Source organism: Pristis pectinata, chromosome 1 (assembly GCF_009764475.1).
Source record: "Pristis pectinata isolate sPriPec2 chromosome 1, sPriPec2.1.pri, whole genome shotgun sequence".
NCBI lineage: Eukaryota > Metazoa > Chordata > Chondrichthyes > Rhinopristiformes > Pristidae > Pristis > Pristis pectinata.
The window spans coordinates 78,228,368-78,242,152 of record NC_067405.1 but is presented as its reverse complement, the minus strand read 5'-3'; the positions used below and the strand labels follow the sequence as shown (position 1 = coordinate 78,242,152).

Genomic DNA, 13,785 nt, shown 5'->3' with positions numbered 1-13,785 from the left:
CCCCCACATAAATTCCCCAAGAGTTAATTTTTATTCCATATCTCATTTTTTTGGTAGTCCTTTGTGAATTCCATAAGGGTAAATTTACATTACCCAAACTGCTGTAATGTGGGGGTACACTGTATGTGCTAGAAAGACTAGGGACCCTACAAGTTTAGCACAATGTTCGTAATTTAGTTGAATAAAGGAAATAAGATGCATTGTGTTCAACCAGAGTAATTAAATGTTTCTAACAGTATTCATGTTGTTCAATAAATCTGATTTTGCCTAACTTGGTTTGTTCCTTTATACCTTAGAGTGTGCTTTTGACTGGAAGGCATACAAACCCTGGATTAGTTTATGAAAATCAAAAATGCCTATGTACTGAAAATCTGAAATACAAACAGAAAATACAAGTAAATACTCAGCAGATTAGGATAATTTGTGGAAAGAGAAAGGGTTAAAGTTTCAGGTCAAAGACTTTATCAATAGAGACTAATGGATTAATTTATAGATAATTGGATCTAAAATACCTTTTACACATTTTCTTCAGCTTTTCAAGTTCACCAAGAACTTTCTTCAATTTGGTTTTGCATCTGTTATTGTCCATTTCCTGCAAGTATAATATTTGAATGCTTACTGTAACCAAAATTGTATCTGTTGTATCAAATGTTTTTGCTTGACATAGATAAATAGAAAATGGTTAGACTAACAGAAAAGAATATGTCTGGGAAATATAAACTGGTGGTAGACTACAATAGATAATGCATGGAAAGAATCTGGAATAATGGCTTATTAAAGCTATTACAGAATGTAGCAGTAAAAGTACTGTATCTTAGAGTAAGTCAAAGGAATGGAATGTAGTGTTGGGATGATGGTAAACGTTCTAGCCTTACCTGCAGCCCTAGGAATATCCCCATCTTTACAGGAAGATGAAGGGAAGTAAACTGGTAAATGAGATTAAGACAAAGGAAAGAGAAACAAAGCAATGCTAGGCCTATAAGACACAGAACACAGCAGTTGCTAGAAATTTGGAAAAAATGTTAGCGATATCCAGGCCAGGCCAATCTGTAGAGAGAAAAATAGAGAATTAACATTAAGGGGATGACCTTTTATCATAACTGGCAGGATCTGATACAAATTGGAAAGGATGGTTATCAGAATTGTTGAATTCAATGTTGAGTTCTGAAGACTGTAACATGCCTAGTTAGATGGTCAAATGCTATTCCTTGACTTTAAGATTGGCTTCATTGGAACAGTATAAGAGACTAAAGACAAACATGAGTGGGATGCAAAATCCAAGTGACAGGCAATAGAAAACTCAGGGGCATTCTATCATATGGAACTGAGGTGTCACTCAGTCATCACCCGATCTGCCTTTGGTTTCTGCAATGTAGGGGAGACCACATCATGAGCACCAAATGCAGGACACTAACTTGGAAACAGTAAGACCATAAGACAAATGAGCAGAAGTCGGCCATTTGGCCCATCGAGTCTGCTCTGCCATTCTATCATGAGCTGATCCATTCTCCCATTTGGACCCACTCTCCCACCTTCTCACCATAACCTTTGATGTCCCAGCTACACAGGTACCTATCAATCTTTGCCTTAAATGCAACCAACGACTTTGCTTCCACAACCGCCCATGGCAACAAATTCCACACATTCACCACTCTCTGGCTAAGGAAATTTCTCCGCATCTCTGTTCTGAATGGGCACCCTTCAATCCTGAAGTCATGCCCTCTTGTACTAGACTCCCCTACCATGGGAAACAACTCTGCCACATCTACTCTGTCCAGGCCCTTTAACATTCAAGATGTTTCTATGAGGTCCCTCCTCAATCTTCTGAACTCCAAGGAGTACAGCCCAAGAGCTGTCAAACATTCCTCCTATGTTAACCCTCTCATTCCTGGAATCATTGTAGTGAATCTTCTCTGAACCCTCTCCAACGTCAGCACATCCTTTCTTAAATAAGGAGCCAAAAACTGCACACAGTACTCCAAGAGAGGTCTTACCAATGCCTTATAGAGCCTCAACATCACATCCCTGCTCTTATATTCTATTCCTCGAGAAATGAATGCCAACATTGCATTCGCCTGCATCACCACTGACTCAACCTGGAGATTAACTTTTAGGACTCCCAAGTCCCTTTGCATCTCTAAATTTTGAATTTTCTCCCCATTTAAATAATAGTCTGCCCATTTATTTCTTCTACCAAAGTGCATGACCATACACTTTACAAGATTACTTCATTTGCCATTTCTTTGCCCATTCTCCTCCTCTATCCAAGTCTCTCTGCAGACTTTCCATTTCCTCAACACTACCTGTCTTTGTATCATCGGCAAACTTAGCCACAAAGCCATTTATTCCAATAATCCAAATCTTTGATATACAACGTAAAAAGAAGTGGCCCCAACTCGGACCCCTGCGGAACATCACTGTTAACCGGCAGCCAACCAGAATGGGATCCCTTTATTCCCACTCTGTTTCCTGCCAATCAGCCAATGCTCTATTCATGCTCGTAACTTTCCTGTAATTCCATGGGCTCTTATCTTGTTTAGCAGCCTCATAGAAACATAGAAAACTTACAGCACAATTCAGGTCCTTCGGCCCACAAAGCTGTACCGAACATGTCTCTACCTTAGAGACCCATAGCCCTCTATTTTACTCAGCTCCATGTACCTATCCAAAAGTCTCTTAAAAGATCCTATTGTATCCGCTTCCACCACTGTTGCTGGCAGCCCATTCCACACACTCACCACTCTCTGAGTAAAAAAACTTACCCCTGACATCTCCTCTATACCTACTCCCCAGCACCTTAAACCTATGCCCTCTTGTGGCCACCATTTCAGCCCTGGGGAAAAGCCTCTGACTATCTACCCGATCAATGCCTCTCATCATCTTATATACCTTTATCAGATCTGCCCCCATCCTCCGTCGCTCCAAGGAGAAAAGGCCGAGTTCCCTCAACCTGCTTTCATAAGGCATGATCCACAATCCAGGCAGCATCCTTGTAAATATCCTCTGCGCCCTTTCTATGGCTTCCACATGCTTCCTGTAGTGAGGTGACCAGAACTGAGCACAGTACTCCAAGTGGGGTCTGACCAGGGTCCTATATAGCTGCAGCATTACCTCTCGGCTCCTAAATTCAATTCCATGGTTGATGAAGGACAATACACCATATGCCTTCTTAACCACAGAGTCAACCTGTACAGCCACTTTGAGCGTCCTATGGACTCGGACCCCAAGATCCCTCTGATCCTCCACACTGCCAAGAGTCCTACCATTAAGACTATGCTCTGCCATCATATTTGACCTACCAAAATGAACCACTTCACACTCATCTGGGTTGAACTGCATCTGCCACTTCTCAGCCCAACTCTGCATCCTATCTATGTCCCGCTGTAACCTCTGACAGCCCTCCATACTATCCACAACACCAACCTTTGTGTCATCAGCAAACTTACTAACCCATCCCTCCACTTCCTCATCCAGGTCGTTTATAAAAATCACAAAGAGTAAGGGTCCCAGAACAGGTCCCTGAGGTACACCACTGGTCAACGATGTCCATGCAGAATACGACCCTTCAATAACCACTCTTTGCCTTCTGTGGGTCAGCCAGTTCTGGATCCACAATGTGATGTCCCCTTGGATCCCATGCCTCCTTACTTTCTCAATAAGCCTTGCATGGGGTACCTCATCAAATGCCTTGCTGAAATCCACGTACACTACATCTACTACTCTCCCTTCATCGATGTGTTTAGTCACATCCTCAAATAATTCAATCAGGCTCGTAAGGCAGGACCTGCCCTTGAGAAAGCCATGCTGACTATTCCTAATCATATTATACCTCTCCAAATGTTCATAAATCCTGCCTCTCAGGATCTTCTCCATCAGCTTACCAACCACTGAAGTAAGACTCACTGGTCTATAATATCCTGGGCTATCTCTACTCCCTTTCTTGAATAAGGGAACAACATCTGCAATCCTCTGGAACCTCTCCTGTCTCCATTGATGATGCAAAGATCATCGTCAGAGGCTATGCAATCTCCTCCCTCGCCTCCCACAGCAGCCTGGGGTACATCTCATCTGGTCCATCTCATCTGGTCCTGGTGACTTATCCAACTTGATGCTTTCCAAAAGCTCCAGCACATCCTCTTTCTTTATATCTACATGCTCATGCTTTTCTGTCTGCTGCAAGTCATCACTACAATCACTAAGATCCTTTTCCATAGTGAATACTGATGTAACGTATTCATTAAGTACGTCTGCTATTTCCTCCGGATCCATACACACTTTCCCACTGTTACACTTGATAGGTCCTATTCTTTCATGTCTTATCCTCTTACTCTTCACATACTTGTAGAATGCCTTGGGGTTTTCCTTAATCCTGCCCACCAAGACCTTCTCATGGCCCCTTCTGGCTCTCCTAATTTCTTTCTTAAGCTCCTTCCTGTTAGCCTTATACTCTTCCAGATCTCTAACATTACATAGCTCTCTGAACCTTTGGTAAGCTTTTCTTTTCCTTTTGACTAGATTTATTATAGCCTTTGTACACCACGGTTCTTGTATCCTATTGTAACTTCCCTGTCTCATTGGAACATGCCGATGCAGAACTCCACACAACATCCCCTGAATATTTGCCACATTTCTTCCATACTTTTCCCTGAGAACATTTGTTCCCAATTTAAGTTTCCAATTTCCTGCCTGAGAGCCTCATAATTCCCTTTACTCCAACTAAACGCCTTTCTAGTCTGTCTGTTCCTATCTCTCTCCAATGCTATCGTAAAGGAGATAGAATTATGATTACTATCTCCAAAATGCTCTCCCACTGAGAGATCTGACACCTGACCAGGTTCATTTCCAAATACCAAATCAAGCACAGCCTCTCCGCTTGTAGGCTTATCTACTTATCTACAAGAATCCTTCCTGAACACACTTAACAAACTCCATCCCATCTAAACCCCTCACTGTATGGAGATGCCAATCGATATTTGGGAAATTAACATCTCCCATCACAACTCTGTCATTATCACACCTTTCTAGGATCTGCTTCCCTATCTACTCCTCGATATCCCTGTTACTATTGGGCAGTCTATGAAAAACACCCAGTAAAGTTATTGACCCCTTCCTGTTCCTAACTTCCACCCACAGAGACTCCATAGACAGTCCCTCCATGACGTCCACCTTTTCTGTAGCCGCGACACTATCTCTGATCAACAGTACCACTCCCCCACCTCTCTTGCCTCCCTCCCTGTCCTTTCTGAAACATCTAAAACCTGGCACTTGAAGTAACCATTCCTGTCCCTGAGCCATCCAAGTCTCTGTAACGGCCACCACATCGTAGCTCCAAGTATTTATCAAAGCTCTAAGCTCATCCACCTTGTTCACTATACTCCTTGCGTTAAAATAGACACATTTCAAACAGTCTGTCTGAGCACGTCCTTTCTCTATCACCTGCCTATACTCCGTCTCGTACCGACTACAAGCTTTCTCTATTTGAGAGCCAAACACCTCTTCCCCAGTCTCTCCAGTTTGTATCCCACCCCCCAACAATTCTAGTTTAAACTCTCCCCAGTAGCCTTAGTAAATCTCCCCACCAAGATATTGGTCCCCTTGGGATTCAAGTGCAACCCACCCTTTTTGTATAGGTCATACCTGCCCCAAAAGAGGCCCTAATGATCCAGAAATCTGAATCCCTGCCCCTCACTCCAATCCATCTGCCACGCATTTAACCTCCACCTCATTCTATTCCTAAACTCACTGTCGCATGGCACAGGCAGTAATCCTGAAATTACTGCCTGTGCGGTCCTGCTTCTCAACTTCCTTCCTAACTCCCTATAGTCTTTTTTCAGGACTTCTTCCCTTTTCCTGTCTATGTCGTTGGTACCAATATGTACCACGACCTCTGGCTGTTCTCCCTCCCTCTGCAGGATATCTTGGACGCGATCTGAAACATCCCGGACCTTGGCACCTGGGAGGCAAACTACCATTCGAGTTTCCTTCCTGCATCCACAGAATCGCCTGTCTGCCCCCCTAACTATTGAGTCCCCTATCACTACTGCCCTCCTCTCTCCTTCCTTACCCTTCTGAGCCACAGGGCCAGACTCTGTGCCAGAGGCACTGCCACTGTTGCTTCCCCCAGGTAGGCTGTCTCCCCCAACAGTACTCAAGCAGGAGTACTTATTGTCAAGGGGTACAGCCACAGGGGTACTCTCTAGTACCTGACTATTCCCCTTCCCCCTCCTGAATGTGACCCACCTGCCCGACTCCCGTCGCCCTGGTGTAACCACTTGCCTATCACCTCCTCATTCTCTCTTACCATACGAATGTCATCGAGCTGGAAGACTCCAGCACAGAAAACCGTACTCATTCTGCTTCCTTTTCTCAAATCACCTACCTTGCCTCACCCCGTTACTGTCTAAGCCCATTGAGCCAAAGCCCAATCACTCTGCTCCCTCTCACTCTGCTACCCACTCCAACGTTGCCTGCTGGATATGGCGGTTTGCTTTTTAAACTGCCCGCGCGCTAACCGCTTATGTCACGTGCCTGCACAGTCTTGCCCTGCTATTCCCCATTAGAGAAAAAAAAACTTAGCTGCTCCGAAGTCCACCGAAACGACCCGAAAATGAAACCCTTATCAAAGGCCTTCTTAAAATCCATATACAAAACATCAACTGCATCTCCTTTATCTAGCCTGCTTGTAATTTCCTCATAAAAAATTGCAATAGGTTTGTCAGGCAGGATTTTCCTTTAAGGAAACTATGCTGAATTTGGCCTATCTTGTCATGTGCCTCCAGGTACTCCGTAACTTCATCCTTGACAATCGACTCCAACAACTTCCCAACCACCAGTGTCAGGCTAACAGGTCTATAATTTCCTTTTTGCTGCCTCGCACCCTTCTTAAATAGTGGAGTGACATTTGCAATTTTCCAGTCCTCCAGAACCATGCCAGAATCTATTGATTCTTGAAAGATTATTATTAAAGCATCCGCAATCTCTACAGCTACTTCCTTCAGAACACAAGGGTGCATTCCATCTGGTCTGGGAGATTTATCTACCCTTAGACCATTCAGCTTCCTGAGTACCTTCTCTGTTGTAATTGTGACTGCACACACTTCTCTTCCTTGATACCCTTGACTGTCCGGTATACTGCTGATGTCTTCCTCAGTGAAGACTGATGCAAAATACTCATTCACTTCCTCTGCCATCTCCTTGTCTCCCATTACAATTTCTTCAGCATCATTTTCTATCGGTCCTATATCTACTCTCGCCTGTCTTTTACTCTTTATATACTTGAAAAAGCTTTTAGTATCCTCTTTGATATTATTTGCAAGCCTCCTTTCATAGTTCATCTTTTCCTTCCTAATGACCTTCTTAGTTGTCTTTCGTAAGTTTTTAAAAGCTTCCCAATCCTCTATCTTCCCACTAATTTTTGCTTCCTTGTATGCCCTCTCCTTTGCTTTTACTTTGGCTTTGACTTCTCTTGTCAGCCACGGTTGTGTCCTTTTTCCATTTGAAAATTTCTTCTTCTTCAGAATATATCTGTCTTGTACTTTCCTCACTTCTAGCAGAAATTCCAGCCATTTCTGCTCTGCCGTCCTTCCCGCTAGTGTCCATTTCCAGTCAACTTTGGCCAGTTCCTCTCTCATGCCACTGTAATTTCTTTTACTCCACTGAAATACCGACACATCGGATTTCGGCTTCTCCTTCTCAAATTTCAAAATGAACTCAATCATGTTGTGATCATTGCCTCCTAAGGGTCCCTTCACCTTAAGCTTTCTAATCACCTCTGGTTCATTACAAGTAAATCACTGCCTCACCAGGAAGCAGTCTGTTGGACCCCTGGATGGTGGGAAGAGAAAAATAGAAACATAGAAATAGGACCAGAAGTAGGCCAATTGGCCCTCCAAATCTACTCTACCACTCAATATCATCATGGCCAATTATTCAAATTCAGTGCACCACATCCTTTGATTCCTCTAGCCCCAAGAACAATAACTAATTTCTTCCAGAATACATTTGCTAATTTGGCTTCAACTGCTCTCTGTGGTAGAGAATTCTGGGAGAAGAAATTTCTCCTCATCTTAGATTTAAATGGCTTCTCTTTTTTCCTTAGACTGTGATGCCTGGTCCTGGTCACCTACACCATTGTCAACATCTTTCCTGCATCTAATCTGTCCAGTGCTTTTTGAATTTGGTTCACTTATTGGAGTTCCCCTCATTCTAGCAAATACAAGCTTAATTTACCCAATTGCTTTTCATACATCAATTCTGCCATCCCAGGAATCAGTCTGGTGAAGCTTTGTTGAATTCCCTTCATGACAAATGTCTCCTTCCTCCAATAAGGAGACAAAAAAAATGCACACAAATTCTCAAGGCACGATCTCACCAAGGCCCTGCACAATTGCAGCAAGACATCCATGGTCCTATAATCTAATCCTCTCATTATGAAGGGCAGTATACCAATTGCCTACTTAGCACCTGCATGCTTGCCTTAAGAAACTGAAGCACAAGGGGAACTAGGCCTCGTTGCACCTCTACCTTTCCTAATGTGTCACCATTCAGATAATAATCTACCTTCCTGTTAATGCCGCCAAAGGGGATAACCTCACATTTATCCAGATTATACTGCATCTGCCATGTATCTGACCACTTCCTCAACCTGTCCCAATCAAACTGGAACCTTTCTGCATCCTCCTCAAGGATCAACCTCCCACCCAACTTTGTATCATTTGCAGATGTGGATTTAATACATTTAATTTCCTCATTCAATGATTAACATATCGTGAGTTCCAGGGCTTCCAGTACTGATCTCAGTGGTACTTAAGTAGTCATTGCCCATCTCTTTGAAAAAGACCCATTTATTCCCACTCTTGGTCTCCTGTCAGCCAACCTGTTCTCTATACATACGTGCACCTCATCCCCAATCCCTGTGCCTTTATTTTGTATGATGATCACTTATGTGGACCTTATCAAAAGCCATCTGAAAATTCAAATACATCCATCCACTGGTTTTCCTCCATCTATTCTGCTGATTACATCCCCAAAATTTCCAGATTTGTCAAGCATGATTTCGCTTTCATGAATTCATGCTGACTCATGTTTGATCTTTCACTTCTCTAAGCAGTCTGATACTACATCTTTCTCTCACCACTGATTTTTAAAAATTGGGGTTGTATTACCTTTTTAAAACATTTTTTTTTACAGAGAGCAGAATACACCTCAATACAAAATTAAAATAAAAACTAAACTAACATTAATCACAAAAATGAATTAATTTTCATGGACTTTTGAAATTATTTTGAGGGAATTGGGCTACACGAATTTCTTCCTTGGGGCCAGAGATGTTTAGCTGTGTTGGCTTAGTTTGCTTAAAAAAATATACAGCTGTACTTTAGCCAACAAGATTTAATGGTTTTCAATGGTTTTTATAGCAAGAATGGCAAGTAAAACATTGAAGTTATCATTGCAGTGACTTCAAATATTTCCATATGCAAGGGCTAATAACAGCTGAAAAAAAATCACTAGATTTCCACACGTGGAGACTCCGGAAATTACTATTGGTATCAGTGAAATGATAACAAAATCAGAGGTTCAAAGTCATCATAACTGCAAAATCCAGGCCAATAACGGAGGGAAAATACATTTTCAACTATCTTATTAGCAATACAAGATCAATAATTATAAATTAAGCAAGCTTAAGTCAAAAGGAAAAGAAAAATAATTTTTAAAATTCAGAAGTAAAGTAGATGGAGTAAACAGGGAAAATATGAGAAATTGCTGAGCTGCTGCAAAGGAATAAAAGACATGCAGAGGTTCAGAGGGATGAATACATCAGAAGGTTGCCAACATTTTCATCTTCTTCTTAGGCAGTCCCTCAGGAGAAGATGACTCTGTTTCACTCTAGTTTTGAGAGTTCTGAAGTAGCTTATGTGAACTATAGTCTCTTTCATACATGGAGAAGATACCTGATGTGGTTGCTGGGATTTGCGAGGTGATGTGTTCCTTCTGCTGTTGATGCTGGTCTTCTGTAAGCTCCCAATACATAGACTTGAGGTTTTCAACATCATTCCAAATACTCTTTTTCAAATTGTCAGGACCCAAGGATTCTCAGGCATGAGTTGGGATGTAACATTTTCTAAATGAGGTTCTGCGTCAGGGCAATGTTTGCGCTTGTTTACATATTTATATTTTAATAGAAGCCTGAGGGGCAACTTTTTCCACAGAGGGTGGTATGTACATGGAATAAGCTGCCAGAGGAAGTGTTAGAGGGAGGTATAATAATAACATTTAAAAGACATGTATAGAAAAGGTTTATAAGGATATGGGTCAAGCGCTGGCAAATGGGACTAGCTCAGGTAGCCACCTTGGTCAGCATGGGCAAGTTGGGTCGAAGTGCCTGTTTCTGTGCTCTGATTCTATATGCTTGGAGGCTGAGCTCAAAGCTACTACTGGAGACACAAGAGACTTCAGAGGAAGGAATCTGGAACAAGATGCTGGAGGAACTTAGAGAGTCAGGGACCATCTATCGAGGGAAAGGGACAGTCAACATTTCAGTGAAGGGAAGGGATGGGGCAAGAACTAGCAAGCGATAGGTGGATCCAGGTGAAGAGGGGTGAGTGGAGCCTCTAAACCCTCTTCAACTGGATCCATTTATTGCTTGCTAGCTCTTGCTCCATTCCTTCACTTCACCTTTTTATATTGGCCATCTCCCCTCTATCTTTCAGTCCAGATGAAGGGTCTTGACCAAAATGTTGACTGCCCATTTCCCTCCACAGATGCCACCTGACCCATTGAGTTCCTCCAACATCATGTTTACTGCTCCAGACCACTACTGACTTGCTCTATGAAGCACGAGAGAATGGGCCTTACACTCAACACCTGCCAACATTCTACTTCAAACATAGCAGACAAGGTGTGGCTAGGGATTACTGCAACAGGCAAGATTCATTCCGTCTGATCAGGAAGGATTCTAGTGTTTCCAAAATTGCCCACTAGAAAGTTTCAAAAGCCTGTAGCGATTGTGGCTGACCACAAAATGCTGAGTCCGTGAGGCAACTGGATGACTCTAGAACAGAAAGTACCCTGGAGTCATTCACTCCAGGATTCTCTTCTTGTATGTTGGGTACCTGGGTGAATGGAAAGGGAGCACAGGAACCGGAGCTCTGGTGTGTTTGAGGGAGCACAGGAACTGGGGCCCCAGTTAATAGAAAGGGAGTGCGGGACCCTAGTTCCCACATTCCTTCTAACACACTGGGTTCCCGATTCCCATACTCCCTTTAACTCACCAGGATCCTAGTTCCTATACTCCCTTTCCACTTACTTGGGCCCCAGTTCCCACCCTCCCTTTCCACAGTTGTGGTCGTGGTTCCCACCCTTCCTTTTCACTCACTGGGTCCCTGGTTCCCACATTCCCTTCAATTTACCTGGATCGCAGAAAAAATTATCATACTGTGCAATTTCTAAATAAAAAGTGAATTAAGAGAGTGTTGAGGTACTAATAGGAATAACATCCAGTTATCCAGGAAATCTGCCAATCTAGCGCTACCAAGGTCTCTAGCACGTCAGATTATTGAAACTTTACTGTAAGCTGGAAAGGTTCCATAGTGTAAGAGCCAATGGCATTGTTGATCAGATACAGAGCCTCCCAAAAGAGCCACTTCTACAAGGAAAAGAGCAAGGGTTTAACACATGCTTTCATTCACTGTAGAGGCACTTGAAAATAAGTATTTTGCCTCAAAACTCAAGCACATGATCTGACAGACAAGGCACTGGAAAATATAAATACTAGGCTGGAAACTACTCCAAAATTGCATTCTGATATTAAAACTGCATTGCACAGCACTGTAACAATGTTTGAGAAATTCCCTTCAAGAGGGAGAACTTCAATTGCAGATCAAAAGAAACAGTATTATTAGGTTTCCCCAAATACAGCTGTGCTAAAGTCACTTTTGTTGGTTTCAGCATTGTTCTCCATTGACGTGTTGGCAAGTTTTGTCAACTGTCGGTGCATAGACAACTCCTAAGGGGCCAAACCACAATAAAAGTAACCTTATTTCAGTCAGAGACAATGTTGCTATTTTCTAGGTTGTTAGGTTGGAGTTGGGGGATGGAACGAGGGCTGAAGCTTCAAAGTGCTCCCTATCAGAGAACTGAAAAGGCTGGTGAAAAGCAGTTTCCACAGGTGCTATATTCTTTGTATATGGGTGCCAGAGAGCCTTTAGGGCAATAGCCTGGCAATCTTTCCAATGGGTCTCTTTAAGGATGCAAATGTAGTCTACGAACACCTGTACTTTAAGGAAGTCAGCAATGAAAATTCATTCACACATTGCCTGCTCCTGTAACTAAAGGTAAATTAGCTGAAATCTTCTCAATTTGAGTATGAAGTTTGGGTGACTGCTATAATGCAGCAGTGAACATTACTGCTCACTGAAATCTGGCAGAGATTAGCAGCAGCCACCCGGAATGTATATGATGCTGAGCGTGACTATAACTGTTACATCCACTGGAACAATGGTCAAATTTCATATGCAAGGCCACAGGTGTCACAGCAGAGCTTAGAGGGCAAAGAATGGAGTTTCAGTGTTTGGCTCTTTAAACAGCACAGCTTCAGGAGAAACAGATGACTAGAACTGCTTGTTGTGAGAGTAAATGAAAACTTGTGACTTTTTCACAACAGCAAAGTTGAAAAATTCGCTGCAGATAAATTGTGTGTTGCACTGCTGTTGATGTTATATGGGGCAAGTTTTATGCCACATACAAAGCATGAGGGAGAAGATAGATCCAACTGAGAAATGAGAGAACAAATTCCCTGTTGGAAGATAAGACATGCAGAAATATGCACAAAAATGATCTAATTCAGGTCATGCTACTTTTTAAAATCAGCACAATTCCAATTTTCTCCCCCAGAGTTCAGGGAATGAATTTCCAGCCCACTAAAGTAATAAAAATATTGCTTTGAAATAAAAAGGTCTAAGATAGCAATTTTCTGCACAACATCCATCAACCGTGCATCACAGCAATGTCCCAGAAAGTAGAAGATCTAGCTTTCCCAAAAAAAACATGAAATACAACTAGCACATTGAACTGAGTCTTTCCTGGCTGCATCAAGACAATAATATTCTCTAAGACGGTATTGGATTACTTTATGATTCATCAGCAAGCACATAGAGGCTTTAAAGCAGTAAGGTCAAATAGCGAGTGGGAGATGGGGCGGGGGGGGGGAAGAGAAAAAAGGAATCTACAAGAAATGTGAGCATAGGAAATAACAAAGTAATTAAAGACAAAGGAGCAATTTCAGTTACAGAATGGGAAACTAAGATGGTAACTGAAAGAAAATGCTGTTAAAAATTAGATGAACTGTTTCTATAGTGATGCATATTGTTTCTGATACAAGACAGGGAGGTGGGGCAATCATGCATTAGAAGATATGAGACAATGGAAATTACTGAGACATGCTTCAGATAAATCAGGCCTAGAAATTATTGCACTTATAACACTTAGAAGAGATCCAGGTGATTTTTGGGGGGGGGGGGGGGGGGGGGGGAGTGGGGAGAAATGGAGCAGGAAGAACAATGGCAGTAGAATAAAGGAGACAACTTATAATGAAGATCAAAATTAATCTGCATGGCTAAAGAAAAAAGAATGAAAGATCAATCACACTAATGGGCACAATGTACAAACCACCTAATAGTGGAATAAAATTAGTAAAATGAGTAAAATAAAAGAATAATTATGGGAATTTCAACTACCCAGACATTATGAAGTGGTATGCAAATGAGCTTAGGGTCAACGTTCCCACAA

General features: G+C 42.3%; 1 protein-coding gene across 1 annotated transcript in view; it reads right to left on the bottom strand.

Moving 5' to 3' along the window:
- Nucleotides 1-13,785, bottom strand: part of rbm44 (RNA binding motif protein 44) — an 86,665-nt gene that overhangs the window by 50,171 nt on the left and 22,709 nt on the right. Inside the window, exon 4 of the mRNA XM_052011646.1 lies at nucleotides 513-592. Coding sequence (XP_051867606.1) covers nucleotides 513-592 — 80 coding nt within the window. The remainder of the gene's footprint in view (nucleotides 1-512; nucleotides 593-13,785) is intronic.